General features: G+C 38.9%; 1 protein-coding gene and 1 long non-coding RNA gene across 7 annotated transcripts in view; one reads left to right on the forward strand and one right to left on the reverse strand.

Moving 5' to 3' along the window:
• RASEF (RAS and EF-hand domain containing) overlaps positions 1 to 16,605 on the forward strand; it is a 226,647-nt gene that overhangs the window by 193,083 nt on the left and 16,959 nt on the right. For 4 of the 5 annotated variants that reach the window (XM_059924555.1, XM_059924551.1, XM_059924553.1 and 1 more), the window contains 5 exons: positions 2,961 to 3,195; positions 3,501 to 3,638; positions 3,755 to 3,902; positions 5,206 to 5,287; positions 6,493 to 6,607. In XM_059924555.1, the coding sequence (XP_059780538.1) occupies positions 2,961 to 3,195; positions 3,501 to 3,638; positions 3,755 to 3,902; positions 5,206 to 5,287; positions 6,493 to 6,607 (718 nt within the window). The remainder of the gene's footprint in view (positions 1 to 2,960; positions 3,196 to 3,500; positions 3,639 to 3,754; positions 3,903 to 5,205; positions 5,288 to 6,492; positions 6,608 to 16,605) is intronic. The other variant, XM_059924552.1, reaches the window with a different exon arrangement.
• LOC132366987 (uncharacterized) overlaps positions 1 to 16,605 on the reverse strand; it is a 94,949-nt gene that overhangs the window by 42,982 nt on the left and 35,362 nt on the right. The gene's annotated exons all lie outside the window — the stretch shown is intronic.

A 16,605-nucleotide genomic window follows, 5' to 3' on the forward strand; every position in this document is an offset into this window, starting at 1 on the left:
AAGAATGAAATTAGAACATTCTCTAACACTATATGCAAAAGTAAACTCAAAATGGATTAAAGACCTAAGTGTAAGATCGGATACCATAAAACACGTAGAGGAAAATGTAGGCAGAACACTCTTTAATATAAATCATAGGAATATTTTTTGGATCCATCTCCTAAAACAAAGGAAATAAAAGCAAAAATTAACAAATGGGACCTAATTAAACTTATGAGCTTTTGCACAGCAAAGGAAATTATCAACAGATCAAAAAGACAACCCACTGAATGGCAGAAAATATTTGGAAATGTATGACCAACAAGGGGTTAATATCCAACATATATAAACAGCTTATATAACCCAACGTCAAAAAAACAAACAGCCGAATTAAAAAATGGGCAGAAGAACTGAATAGACATTTCTCTAAAGAGGTTGCTGTTGGCCAACAGGCACTTGAGAAGATGCTCAACATCGCTAATCATCAGGGAAATGCCAATCAAAACCACAATAAGATATCACCTCACACCTGTCAGGTGCTATCATCAAAAAGATGATATCATCAAAAAGAACACAAATAACAAATGTTGGCGAGGATGTGGAAAAAAGGGAACCCTCGTACACCGTTAGTGGGAATGTAAATTGGTGCAGCCACTGTGGAAAACAGTATGGAGGTTTCTCAAAAAACTAAAAATGGAACCACCATATGACCCAGCAATTCCACCTCTGGATATATATATGAAAAAAACAAAAACACTAATTCTAAAAGATGCATGCAGCCCAGTGTTCATAGCAGCATTACAGTAGCCAAGATATGGAAGCAACCTAAGTGTCCATCAACAGATGAATGGATAAAGAAGATGTAGTATATATATACAATGAAATACAACTCAGCCATAAAAAAGAATGAAATTTTGCCATTTGCAGCAACATGGATGGACTTGGAGGGCGTTATGCTAAATGAAATAAGTGAGACAAAGAAAGACAAATACTGTATGATATCTCTTATATGTGGACTCTAAAAAATACAACAAACTAGTGAATATAACAAAAAAGAAGCAGACTCACAGATACAGAGAACAAACTAGTAGTTACTAGTGGGGAGGGGAGGAAGGGGCAATATAGGGGTAGGGCAGTAAGAGGTGCAAACTATTAGGTATAAAATAAGCTACAAGGATATAACCAATATTTTATAATAACTGTAAATGGAGTATAACCTTTAAAAATTGTGAATCACTATATTGTATACCTATAATTTATATAATAGTGTACATCAACTATACTTCAATTAAAATTTTTTTTAATTAAAAGCATCTTGTAAATTTAATTTTATTGCTTTTGTGGCCTTATTGGATTTTAAGTTGGATATTTGTTTTAGTTTTGAGTTTTTTCTAAGAACTCTAACAAAAACATAACTTGTTTTGTATTTTTACTTATTTAATTGTAATGAAAATATTCTTCAGGCAGATAAGAATAGTTTACTTTTAAAAAGGTATGTATATAAGTTGAGTTTGAGAAAGTCTGATCTATACCTATATTTTTTATTTAGATTCTGTATTTTCATGGAGGTGATTTTTCAATCAGGATCTTTTTCTCCTTCATTCCTTATCAAAAATATGAATAGGTTAAAAAAATAAAGTTCTGACTAATTATGACATGGAGCTGAATTTGTACTATATTATAATGAGAATGGTTTCTTTAGGTTCCTTACAGATTGACCTAAAATCAGTGTCAGAAGGAGAGTTTTATAAATGATTAGACAAACAGAAAAATGTACACAAAAATTCACACACAGCCAGCTAGGTAGATTGAGATGTGGTATGAAATTCCTGTCCCAGGAGACTTGATAATTGAGCAACATATTTAGAGAGAGTTAGGTGATTAAATTACCTTTTTAGTTAATTTTAAACATTTGATAATGGCACCAAAATATTTTTGACTTCTTAGATTTATATGGCTTATATTTGTATTTATATTAAGATTACCCTCTCTTTTCTAAGAACATTCATCTCATTATTTCTCACATCTGGAGACCTATATACCCTGCCCATTTCCTCTTTCTGATGACATCATGTATGCCAAGTGGCTAGGATGATGCCCAATGTGTAGTAGGAACTAAGTAAGTTGTAACCCTTGTTTTATTTCAATATAAACGTAGATACTTTTGGGAATCAAACGGAAAAGCAAAAGTAAATGAGGTAATTAACATTTATAAAATGTTGGAGTTTCCCAAGTGGAAAGATCCATAGAAGTCGGGCATTCTAGCCTTTGTATGGGGCATCTCCCTATGAAACCTCTCCCATAGGAGTCTTTCCAGACATGTCCACACTTAGTGGCAGAAAATTCATATGCCAAACCATTCCAGGGCCACACATTTCTGATTGCCTGTCATTTTTCATCATGTTGATTAGAGATGTGACTCCCAGAAAAGTTTATCAGTTGGCCCTGAGAGAATATAGTCTTCCTGTGTCAGCTCTTCAAATATTTGAGGAGAGAAACCATTACAACTTAAGCTGAGTGCACTGAAACGTTTCTCAGACTGGAGGGTTTAAAGTCTCAGGTCATAATAGAGGTATTATCCAGAAATGGACATGCTGTTCAAAATATGGTCTGACCACATTAGAATAAAAAGGTTCACATGTTCTGTGTACATTTTTCTTAACACAACTTGAGATTGCATTTACATCCTGGGCATTCTAATTCTTTTTGTATCAGGAAATAAAGAAGGTGATTTTTTAAAAAAATAGCTTCCTTTATTAAATGTTCGATTTAAATGTCTTTATCTTAATTGATTGTTGCATAGAATGAACTATTGCTCTGAGCATTTTATTTCCCCTGTTGCTTAATCATGGAATACACTGCAGCTCTTGGCAAGAATGAGAGTATCGGTCTTCTTGATTCTGTTGCTGTCTGATTCCACTGCTGTGTCGTCTTGAGCATCGCCAGCCCTCAGGTACAGCGGTCCTCTCCTTTGTCACCAGGTCATCCCGCTCTTCCTACATGGATGAGGACTGTGACTCTCTGGCCCTCTGTGATCCCGTGCAGAGGATAAACTGTGACATTGACAGCCTGCCTGAGAGCTGCTTCGACAGCGGCTTGTCTACCCTGAGAGATTCCAATGAGTATGACTCGGAGGTGGAGTACAAGCACCAGAGGGGATTCCAGAGGTCACATGGCACGCAGGAGAGCTCTGGGGGTGATGCTTCAGACACAGACGTAAGCCCCAAAGTCATTTCTCTCCTAGGCCTGGTCTTCCATAGAAATACGTATCTCACCCCATTTGACCTTTATCTGTCATGGGCATTGTTTTAAAGGTTATACATGTGAAACATAGTTGGGAGAAGGTTTCTCCCTATCAAGTTAGGGAAAACTCTCACAGATTTCCTTTTGCAGCCACTCTGTTCCATAATAGCATTGACTGTTGATTCAGCAGCATATTTTTCTTCTTTTTATTTCATGATGTATATGTGTAATGAGAGACTTTGTTTTTTAACGGCTGACTTTAAAAAAAAAAAAAACAGGTTCCTGATATAAGGGATGAAGAGACGTATGGCTCAGAAGGCGTGGCTTCCATCCTAGACTGGAAGCCGCAGGGGTCTGCTAGTGAAGGCAGCGGCATTAGCTCCTTGAGAAAGCCCATCTCAGCACTTGCACCACAGGTAGGTGGTTTCAGAGACACTTTTATTCGTGAACACTGTTCATCTTCATGCCATATAACTTACTAGGAAGAAAGCCGGCACTACCTTTGTCACTCACTGTGGCTTCCTTCCCCTAGACAGACATGGTGGATGAAAACCATAAATCTTCCAGCTCACAGAAGGCTTACAAGATTGTGCTGGCTGGGGACGCTGCAGTAGGAAAGTCAAGTTTGCTCATGAGACTTTGCAAGAATGAATTTCGAGGAAACACAAGTGCCACCCTGGGTACAGTTCCTTTTTCAGTGGATAATGGGAAAATGACCTTCTTTAGGTTGATTCTATTTTCTTTAGGGATTATATACAGACACACAGATCTCTTTCTCTCTCTCTGTATAATAAATATGTATATAGGTAGAGGTGTGTGTGTGTGTGCACGCGCACTTGCACACACACATGTCCTTCTCTATAGAATAGCCCTCTGTTTTGGCTAAGGCCTAAATTTGGGAGAGGAAGACTAGCAAAGGACTGAGGTATCTGCTTACCCAGTGAGATCAACCAAACAAAGTTTAGAGCCAGAGATGACAGATTCATTTATTCAGCAAGCATATCCTGAGTCCTGCTGTGAGCCACATACTGTTGTAGGCACTACGGATACACAATAAACAAAGGCGACTAAATCCCAGCCCACAATGAGGTAAATGGATGAAAAACACATTTTAAAAAATGAGGTTTGGGAGAGGTGCACTTTTACACAGGGTGCCCAGGGAAAGCCTTTCTGATCAGGTGTCATTTGATGTTGATAAAGTGAGTTTACCGATAGCCAGTTTGTCATTAAGGTCAAAATCATAGCTGGGTGTATGTTCCCTCCCCTCCTTCACAACGGAATACATGAGTAATACCTCTCAGAACAAGGAAAAAATAGTGTCCTCATTTCCCAAATTTGCATAGTAATCAGTAAAAGGAATTGAAGGAAGATATGCAAATTATCATTTACTTTTCTTCCTTATCTAAAGAGTTCTTATTTTGATAACCAGAAACCTTAGAACAGATTACCTTCTTCACAATGGATGTCTTTCTAAATTTATGGTTCTCTGTTATCCCCTTCAAGATAACAAAGCTGAAGGTTCACTTCAATCTGATTCATAAAAAGCCTACAATATTTGGTTCGGTTCCTAGAGAGCCTGGCATATATACACACCATATACATGTACTTATATACATATACATACATACATGTATATACCTGTATATATACATATACATAGGCACATTTATGTGCATGCACACACACAGATATAACTGAGTCCATCTAATTATGTGGACACATAAAACACAGATTTTCCTTTTGTCCATAGATTAAATCCTTCCCCAAGTCAGCCAACCTGCAATAAGCATCTGCACGCACATGTGTGGTCTGACTTATAATTAGTATGTGAAGGTCACTGTCCTTGAAGGCCAGGTTCATTCCTCTCTGTCTTGCCAAACTTTGGCTTATTGGCTTTTGTCTCATCCTAAAGAGGGCTTGAAAGTAAAAACCAATGGAATTATTTACATCGTGATCTCCATGTTCTCTTATATTCCTTTTCAGGAGTTGATTTTCAAATGAAAACTCTCATTGTAGATGGAGAGCGAACAGTACTGCAACTCTGGGATACCGCTGGCCAGGAGAGGCAAGTGCTTTCCATAATGCTTTGGATTCTGCTGAGTTGCACAGACAAGCCTTGTAGGATACTTGGTGGTTTTTGTACTCATATAATTCTGATAGAGTATGTTAGAATTTCAAGAATGCTTGTTTTTTTCCACATCCTTTCCTCCTTCGCTGATCCATCAGTCGTGTGAAGAGGATCTTTAAGCTTCCTTTGAATTGGTGAGCCACTGAGAAAAAGAGAATGCCCTATCCTAAGGAGAAAATTTCAGTGAGGCGGCATTCCTGGACATGGCAACAGTGTGAGGAGCTGCATAGCTGGGGCACCATAGAAGATGGAGAGGAGGACCTGTCAGTTCCCCGGTTCAAGGGCAGGGACACAGACCATTGATAAATAGCAGACTCGCATCTGACCACAGACAGTACCCTGTCTTTCTTTCACTGCTGATGGCCAGAGCATCAAGCATAGGTTTTAATCTTATCTAACTCTTAGGGAACAGACTGTATCCGATTGTGCAGCAAACAAGTATGGGGGTAACTGCCGACCTCTGTAACCAGGCACCATTCAGGGTGTTCAGATTCAACAGTGAACAAGTGGACACAGACACCTGCCCACATGGAGCTCATATTTTCTAGCAGCATTTGAAAAATATGTGTGGTTAACATAGCTATTTAAGATCCTGTAAAATACTGCACTCGGTTTAGGACAGATAGGGTGAGGTGTGCTCTTCCCCTGGTGAGCCCCCGACACCCTGTGTGTGTGCCCTGTGGTGGTCCACATGGTTAGTTCTTCTACCACCCACCCACAATACTCCCTACCCACCAGCCAAAAAATAATCTTTCTCTGATGTGCCTCTCCTTCCATCCTTCTGTGTGTCCCACAGCTGGGTTCTGGTAGCGTGTTGCTGAGGCTGAAATTTTTAGAAATTATGATCTCAACCTTGTCCTGGCTATGCTCTGGGGTTTGTAGACTTTCTTGGGATTATTTGGTGGAGAAAATGATTGGCTTTTCTAAATCACTAGCCCAGATTCTTATTCTGTTACCTTTCACCAGGTCATTCTAGGCCTCGGGGATGACTATTTCACAGTAATAGGTTGCCATTAGATTCTTCTCAATTGGGGCTTGTTTTAAAAGATGAGGGAAAAAAGTGAGCATAAAGGAGATGAAGAATGAGGCAGCACCAAACTGACTGACTGATTAGAACCATTACATGCTATTCTCTTTTCCAGATTCAGAAGTATTGCCAAGTCTTACTTCAGAAGAGCAGATGGTGTTTTGCTGCTGTATGATGTTACGTGTGAGAAAAGCTTTCTTAATGTACGAGAATGGGTAGATATGATTGAGGTAAGAATTCAAAACAGAGAACCAAAAAATTACACAGGAGAGCTACAGCCTGTCTCGGGAAATGCTGTTTGTCTTCTTTGTCAAAACGAACTCAATTACAAGCCACTGATCCAGGCTCTCAGGAAGAACTGGATGTGAGAAGCGGGGTTCCCAATGGCACTTGGCAGTACTGGTCTCCTCCTCAGTAGCTGGGCAAGTTCCCACAGAGCTAAGGACACTACTAAAGTGAGCTTCTGGGGTGGGGAAGGGGGGGAAACTCCTGGGTTTTCTTATAGATATAATCAGAACCTGACTGGCAGCAAGTGAAAATTCAGGCAACCCAAAAAGGAGAAGTAAAAAAAAAAAAAAAAGGAGAAGTAGCTTTCACAAACAAGGGGGTGATGGGGCTGGGTGTGTAGTGTGACTAGAGGTGTAACAGGGGCTTCCACATGTGCTAGAAGTATAGGTGAAACACCACCTGGCTGTGAGCTTGTGCCAGGTCCAATTTCTATAGGAACTGTGTTCTCAACCTTATTCTGGTGGTGATTTGGGTCTTTACACACCCCCAAGGTACTACCGAAATACCAACTGGTATTTTAAATGTATGGTAACTATCTGTGCTTTCTTTTGGTCAAATGAGATGGTGTCTTTCATCTGAGCCACTTTCATATCCTTTGTTCCATGGTAAATAATTTTTTAAAGTAGGAAGTGATTTTGCCCACACTTAGTGTGCTACCAACAGTCATTAATCACCATAAAACTATAGTTCAAGCCATGGTTCAGCATACTCTTGGGGAAAAAAAACAAAACAAATCTAGTGGCTAATACAATTTTTCACGTACGTCTATGATCTATAATTTTTAACAGGCATTAAGTGCAGAGGTGGCTGAACAGAGAACATTGCTGTCTGATCTCAGGTTAGCCTCTAGTTTCTTGAGTTGGGCCTATTTCATACCCTATAAAACACCAGAATGAATGTTCTCTTTCTAACTAAAGAAGTGATGCAAGAAATGACTGATTGAAATTGGCAATAAGACTCAATGATAAATATAAATGAGCATTTTGTTCAACTGAAATATCATGACTTCAAATTATTATAAATACATCAAAAGTGTGTTGACATTTATGTAGTATTTTTATTTCACAAAGTTTTCCACATGTTGTTTTCATCTCTGTAACATATCTGAGAAAGGAAGAAATGTAATGTTATTCTCACTTTTTATGAGAAACCTGAGGCAGAGAAAGTGTATGACACTGGCTTTTAGTTATTTAGAGGTTAGGAGTGGAAGAGGAATTGGACCTCCTGATTCAACACTGGTTGCTCCTTTGATTAAGCTCCAGAGTGAGCAGCAGGTTAAGAAAAAATCCTTTGATGTCAAGAAAGAATCTCCGAGGTAGTTAGTGCATAGAGGAGAGGGATCTACTCAAGGGAACAGATGAACCTCCCTGGGATAAGCTGGTGAGTTCAGAGAAGAACAAATAATCCCAACTAACTCATACCCACAGATATTTAAGATCTATAGCAAAACCTTTTATTGTTGAAACTGTTGGACTTGGTCTTCATTTTAAGACTTTGGATTATACTCAAGAAAAGGAGGCACAAAAGGCAGCGTCATCCATAGAGTTGAAATAGCCCTTAGTGACCAGCTGTGGCCTGTGCCAGGGGCCCTACTGCCATAATTTGCTAAATGATTAAGCACCTACATGTGGTAAGTGACCTTCTTAGCTATTCATGTTACCTTTCATAGGGTCTAAAAAGGAAGAAAACTGTATTCAAGATGAATTCTTGAATTTGTTATTGGAGAAAAAATTAGATACCACTGGGCATTTGACTTTCACTTATCACAATGAACCTTCACCATGGCTCACCTTTTCTAATTTGCGGAAATTCCATGGGGGCAATTTATATGGCCGCTATAATATAGGTCGAAACTAACTGTGAGATTGTTGGGATAGGCAAGAGGATTGAGAAGCAGTAGAGTGTCAGTGGTGAATGAACGCTCTGAATTAATAATACACTTAAACTGAAAACCACTGGGTTGACTGGTTCAAGATGGTGGAGTAGAAGAACGTGCACTTACTCCCTCTTGTGAGAGCACCGGAAGCACAGGAAGACACTGGAACTCACCAAAAAAGATACCCACATCGAAAGACAAAGGAGAAGCTGCAACGAGATGGTAGGAGGAGCGCAATCACAATAAAATCAAATCCCATAACTGCTGGGTGGGTGACTCACAAACTGGAGAACAGTTATACCACAGAAGTCCACCCACTGGAGTGAAGGTTCTGAGCCCCACGTCAGGCTTCCCAACCTGGGGGTCCAGCAACGAGAGGAGGAATTCCCAGAGAATCATACTTTGAAGGCTAGCGGGATTTGATTGCAGGACTTCAACAGGACTGGGGGAAAGAGAGACTCCACTCTTGGAGGGCACACACAAAGTAGTGTGCGCATCGGGACCCAGGGGAAGGAGCAGTGACCCCAGGGGAGACTGAACCAGACCTACCTGCTAGTGTTGGAGGGTCTCCTGCAGAGGCAGGGGGTGGCTGTGGCTCACTGCAGGGACAAGGACACTGGCAGCAGAAGTTCTGGGAAATACTCCTTGGCATGAGCCCTCATGGAGTCCACCATTAGCCCCACCAAAGAGCCTCTAGGCCCCAGTGCTGGGTTGCCTCAGGCCAAACAACCAACAGGGAGGGAACCCAGCCCCACCCATCAGCAGACAAGCAGATTAAAGTTTTACTGAGCTCTGCCCTCCAGAGCAACACCCAGCTCTACCCACCACCAGTCCCTCCCATCAGGAAACTTGCACAGGCCTCTTAGATAGCCTCATGCACCAGACGGCAGGCAGCAGAAGCAAGAAGAACTACAGTTCTGCAGCCTGTGGAACGAAAACCACATTCAAAGAAAGATGGACAAAATGAAAAGGCAGAGGACTATGTACCAGATGAAGGAACAAGATAAAACCCCAGAAAAACAACTAAATGAAGTGGAGATAGGCAACCTTCCAGAAAAAGCCTTCAGAATAATGATAGTGAAGATGATCCAGGACCTCAGAAAAAGAATGGAGGCAAAGATTGAGAAGATGCAAGAAATGTTTAACAGGGCTTCCCTAGTGGCGCAGTGGTTGAGAATCTGCCTGCCAATGCAGGGGACACGGGTTCGAGCCCTGGTCTGGGAAGATCCCACATGCCGCGGAGCAACTAGGCCCGTGAGCCACAATTACTGAGCCTGCGCATCTGGAGCCTGTGCTCCGCAACAAGAGAGGCTGCGATGGTGAGAGGCCCACGCACCGCGATGAGGAGTGGCCCCCGCTTGCCACAACTAGAGAAAGCCCTCGCACAGAAATGAAGACCCAACACAGCCATAAAAATAAATAAATAATTAATTAATTAATTAAAAAAAAAAACTTTAAAAAAAAAAAAAAGAAAGAAATGTTTAACAAAGACCTAGAAGAATTAAAGAATAAACACCTAGAAGAATTAAAGAACAAAGAAACAGAGATGAACAGTACAATAACTGAAATGAAGAATACACTAGAAGGAATCAATAGCAGAATAACTGAGGCAGAAGAACGGATAAGTGACCTGGAAGACAGAATGGTGGAATTCACTGCTGCAGAACAGAATAAAGAAAACAGAATGAAAAGAAATGGAGACAGCCTAAGAGACCTCTGGGACAACATTAAATGCAACAACATTCACATTATAGGGGTTCCAGAAGGAGAAGAGAGAGAGAAAGGACCCGAGAAATTATTTGAAGAGATTATAGTCAAAAAGTTCCCTAACACTGGAAAGGAAATAGCCACCAAAGTCCAGTAAGTGCAGACAGTCCCAGGCAGGATAGACCCATGGAGAAACACACCGAGACACACAGTAATCAAACTGACAAAAGTTAAAGACAAAGAAAAATTACTGAAACCAACAAGGGAAAAACAACAAATAACATAAAAGGGAACTCCCATAAGGTTAACAGCTGATTTCTCAGCAGAAACTCTACAAGCCAGAAGGGAGTGACACAATATATTTAAGGTGATGAAAGGGAAGAACCTACAACCAAGATTACGCTAACTGGCAAGGATCTCATTCAGATTTGATGGCGAAATCAAAAGCTTTACAAACAAGCAAAAGCTAAGCAAATTCAGCACCACCAAACCAGCTCTACAACAAATGCTAAAGGAACTTCTCTAGGCAGGAAACACAAGAGAAGGAAAAGGCCTACAATAACAAACCCAGAACAATTAAGAAAATGGTAATAGGAACATACATATCAATAATTACCTTAAATGTAAATGGATTAAATGCTCCCACCAAAAGACACAGGCTCACTGAATGGATACAAAAACAAGACCCATATATATCCTGTCTACAAATGACCCACTTCAGACCTAGGGACACATACAGAGTGAAAGTGAGGGGATGGAAAAAGATATTCCATGCAAATGGAAATCAAAAAAAAGCTGGAGTAGCAATACTCATATCACATAAAATATACTTTAAAATAAAGAATGTTACAAGAGACAAGGAAGGACACTACATAATGATCAAGGGATCAATCCAAGAAGAAGATATAACAATTATAAATATATATGCACCCAACCTAGGAGCACCTCAATACATAAGGCAAATGCTAACAGCTATAAAAGAGGAAATCGACAGTAACACAGTAATAGTGGGGGACTTTAACACCTTACTTACACCAATGGACATATCATCCAGACAGAAAATTAATAAGGAAACACACGCTTTAAGTGACACGATAGATCAGATAGATTTAATTAATATTTATAGGACATTCCATCTGAAAAGAGCAGATTACAATTTCTTCTCAAGTGCACACGGAACATTCTCCAGGATCACAGCTTGGGTCATAGATCAAGCCTCAGTAAATTTAAGAAAACTGAAATCATATCAAGCATCTTTTCCGACCACAATGCTATGATATTAGTAATAAATTACAGGGAAACAACCGTAAAAAACACAAACACATGGAGGCTAAACAATACGTTACTAAATAACCAAGAGATCACTGAAGAAATCAAAGAGGATATCAAAAAATACCTGGAGACAAATGACAACGAAAACACGACGATCCAAAACCTATGGGATGCAGCAAAAGCAGTTCTAAGAGGGAAGTTTATAGCACTACAAGCCTACCTCAAGAAGCAAGAAAAATCTCAATCTAACCTTACATCTAAAGGAACTAGAGAAAGAAGAACAAACAAAACCCAAAGTTAGTAGCAGGAAACAAATCATAAGGATTGGAGCAGAAATAAATGAAATAGAAACAAAGAAAACAATAGCAAAGATCAATAAAACCAAAAGCTGGTTCTTTGAGAGAATAAACAAAATTGATAAACCTTTAGCCAGACTTACCAAGAAAGAGGGAGCGGACTCAAATCAATAAAATTAGAAATGAAAAAGGAGAAGTTACAACAGACACTGCAGAAATACAAAGCATAATAAGAGACTACTATAAGCAACCCTATGCCAATAAAATGGAAAACCTGGAAGAAATGGACAAATTCTTAGAAAGGTATAACCTTCCAAGACTGAACCAGGAAGAAATAGAAAATATGAACAGACCAATCACAAGTAATGAAATTGAAACTGTGATTTCAAATTTCCAACAAACAAAAGTCCAGGACCAGATGGCTTCACAGGCGAATTCTATCAAACATTTAGAGAAGAGCTAACACCCATCCTTCTCAAACTCTTCCAAAAAATTGCAGAGGAAGGAACACTCCCAAACTCATTCTACGAGGCCACCATCACCCTGATACCAAAACCAGACAAAGATACTACAAAAAAAGAAAATAGCAGACCAATATCACTGATGAATATAGATGCAAAATTCCTCAACAAAATACTACAAACAGAATCCAACAACAAATTAAAAGGATCATATACCATAATCAAGTGGGATTTATCCCAGGGATGCAAGGATTCTTCAATATACTCAAATCAATCAGTGTGATACACCATATTAACAAATTGAAGAATAAAAACCATATGATCATCTCAATAGATGCAGAAAAAGCTTTTGAGAATATTCAACACCCATTTATGATAAAAACTCTCCAGAAAGTGGGCATACCTCAAGATAATACCTCAACATAATAAAGGCCATATATGACAAACCCACAGCAAACATCATTCTCAATGGTGAAAAACTGAAAGCATTTCCTCTAAGATCAGGATCAAGACAAGGATGTTCACTCTCACCACTATTATTCAACATAGTTTTGGAAGTCCTAGCCACAGCAATCAGAGAAGAAAAGGAAATAAAAGGAATACAAATTGGAAAAGAAGTAAAACTGTCACTGTTTGCAGATGACATGACACTTTACATAGATAATCCTAAAGATGCCACCACAAAACTACTAGAGCTAATCAGTGAATTTGGTAAAGTTTCAGGATATAAAATCCATGCACAGAAATCTCTTGCATTCCTATACACTAACAACGAAAGATCAGAAAGAGAAATTAAGGAAACAATCCCATTCACCATTGCAACAAAAAGAATAAAATACCTAGGAATAAACCTACCTAAGGAGGTAAAAGACCTGTACTCTGAAAACTATAAGACACTGATGAAAGAAATCAAAGATGACACAAACAGATGGAGAGATATACCATGTTCTTGGATGGCAAGAATCAACATTGTGAAAATGACTGTACTACCCAAAGCAATCTACAGATTCAATACAATCCCTATCAAATTACCAATGGCATTTTTTACAGGACTAGAACAAAAAATCTTAAAATTTGTATGGAGACACAAAAGACCCCGAATAGTCAAAGCAGTCTTGAGGGAAAAAAACAGAGCTGGAGGAATAAGAGTCCCTGACTTCAGACTATACTACAAAGCTATAGTAATCAAGAAAATATGGTACTGGCACAAAAACAGAAATATAGCTCAATGGAAGAGGATAGAAAGCCCAGGTAAACTCACCCACCTTTGGTCAACTAATCTATGACAAAGGAGGCAAGGATATACAATGGAGAAAAGACGATCTCTTCAGTAAGTGGTGCTGGGAAAACTGGACAGCTACATGTAAAAGAATGAAATTAGAACACTCCCTAACACCATACACAAAAATAAACTCAAAATGGATTAAAGAAAAAAAAAATGGATTAAAGACCTAAATGTAAGACCAGACAATATAAAACTCTTAAGAGGAAAACATAGGAAGAACACTCTGACATAAATCACAGCAAGATCTTTTTTGACCCACCTCTTAGAGTAATGGAAATAAAAACAAATATAAACAAATGGGACCTAATGAAACTTAAAAGCTTTTGCACAGCAAAGGAAACTATATACAAGACGAAAAGACAACCCTCAGAATGGGAGAAAATATTTGCAAACGAGTCAATGGACAAAGGATTAATCTCCAAAATATATAAACAGCTCATTCAGCTCAGTATTTTTTTTTAACTGACAGTTAAAAGGTATGACTTTTTTTTTTTTAACATCTTTATTGGAGTATAATTGCTTTACATTGGTTTGTTAATTTCTGCTTTATAGCAAAGTGAATCAGTTACACATATACATATGTTCCCATATCTCTTCCCTCTTGCGTCTCCCTCCATCCCACCCCTATCCCACCCCTCTAGGTGGTCACAAAGCACCAAGCTGATCTCCCTGTGCTATGCGGCTGCTTCCCACTAGCTACCTATTTTACGTTTGGTAGTGTATATATGTCCATGCCACTTTCTCACTTTGTCCCAGCTTACCCTTCCCCCTCCCCATATCCTCAAGTCCATTCTCTACTAGGTCTCTGTCTTTATTCCTGTCTTGCCCCTAGGTTCTTCATGACCCTCTTTTTTTTTTTTTAGATTCCATATATATGTGTTAGCATACGGTATTTGTTTTTCTCTTTCTGACTTACGCCACTCAGTATGACAGACTCTAGGTCCATCCACCTCACTACAAATAACTCAATTCCGTTTCCTTTTATGGCTGAGTAATATTCCTTTGTATATATGTGCCACATATTCTTTATCCATTCATCTGTCAGTGGACATTTAGGTTCCTTCCATGTCCTGGCTATTGTAAATAGAGCTGCAATGAACATTTTGGTACATGACTCCTTTTGAATTATGGTTTTCTCAGGATATATGCCCAGTAGTGGGATTGCTGGGTCATATGGTAGTTGTATTTTTGGCTTTTTAAGGAACCTCCATACTGTTCTCTATAGTGGCTGTATCAATTTACATTCCCACCAACAGTGCAAGAGGGTTCCCTTTTCTCCACACCCTCTCCAGCATTTATTATTTGTAGATTTTTTGATGATGGCCATTCTGACCAGTGTGAGATGATATCTCCTTGTAGTTTTGATTTGCATTTCTCTAATGATTAATGATGTTGAGCATTCTTTCATGTGTTTGTTGACAATCAGTATATCTTCTTTGGAGAAATGTCTATTTAGGTCTTCTGGCCATTTTTGGATTGGGTTGTTTGTTTTTTTGATATTGAGCTGCATGAGCTGCTTGTAAATTTTGGAGATTAATCCTTTGTCAGTTGCTTCATTTGCAAATATTTTCTCCCATTCTGAGGGTTGTCTTTTCATCTTGTTTATGGTTTCCTTTGCTGTGCAAAAGCTTTTAAGTTTCATTAGGTCCCATTTGTTTATTTTTGGTTTTATTTCCATTTCTCTAGGAGGTGGGTCAAAAAGGATCTTGCTGTGATTTATGTCATAGAATGTTCTGCCTACATTTTCCTCTAAGAGTTTGATAGTGTCTGGCCTTACATTTAGGTCCTTAATCCATTTTGAGTTTATTTTTGTGTATGGTGTTAGGGAGTGTTCTAATTTCTTACTTTTACATGTACCTGTCCAGTTTTCCCAGCACCACTTACTGAAGAGGCTGTCTTTTCTCCACTGTATATTCTTGCCTCCTTTATCAAAGATAAGGTGACCATATGTGCATGGGTTTATCTCTGGGCTTTCTATCCTGTTCCATTGATCTATATTTCTGTTTTTGTGCCAGTACCATACTGTCTTGATTAGTGTAGCTCTGTAGTATAGTCTGAAGTCAGGGAGCCTGATTCCTCCAGCTCCATTTTTCTTTCTCAAGATTGCTTTGGCTATTCGGGGTCTTTTGTGTTTCCATACAAATTGTGAAATTTTCTGTTCTAGTTCTGTGAAAAATGTCAGTGGTAGTTTGATAGGGATTCCATTGAATCTGTAGATTGCTTTGGGTAGTACAGTCATTTTCACGATGTTGATTCTTCCAATCCAAGAACATGGTATATCTCTCCATCTGTTGGTATCATCTTTAATTTCTTTCATCAGCATCTTATAATTTTCTGCATATAGGTCTTTTGTCTCCTTAGGTAGGTTTATTCCTAGGTGTTTTATTCTTTTTGTTGCAATGGTAAATGGGAGTGTTTCCTTAATTTCTCTTTCAGATTTTTCATCATTAGTGTATAGGAATGCAAGAGATTTCTGTGCATTAATTTTGTATCCTGCTACTTTACCAAATTCATTGATTAGCTCTAGTAGTTTTCTGGTAGCATCTTTAGGATTCTCTATGTATAGTATCATGTCATCTGCAAACAGTGACAGCTTTACTTCTTCTTTTCCGATTTGGATTCTTTTTATTTCTTCTTCTTCTCTGATTGCTGTGGCTAAAACTTCCAAAACTATGTTGAATAATAGTGGTGAGAGTGGGCAACCTTGTCTTGTTCCTGATCTTAGTGGAAATGGTTTCAGTTTTTCACCATTAAGGACAATGTTGGCTGTGGGTTTGTCATATATGGCCTTTATTATGTTGAGGTAAGTTCCCTCTGTGCCTGCTTTCTGGAGGGTTTTTATCATAAATGGGTGTTGAATTTTGTCGAAAGCTTTCTCTGCATCTATTGAGATGATCATATGATTTTTCTCCTTCAATTTGTTTATATGGTGTATCACAGTGATTGATTTGCGTATATTGAAGAATCCTTGCATTCCTGGGGTAAACCCCACTTGATCATGGTGCATGACCCTTTTAATGTGCTGTTGGATTCTGTTTGCTAG

The sequence above is a fragment of the Balaenoptera ricei genome, chromosome 6 (assembly GCF_028023285.1).
Source record: "Balaenoptera ricei isolate mBalRic1 chromosome 6, mBalRic1.hap2, whole genome shotgun sequence".
Taxonomy (NCBI): domain Eukaryota; kingdom Metazoa; phylum Chordata; class Mammalia; order Artiodactyla; family Balaenopteridae; genus Balaenoptera; species Balaenoptera ricei.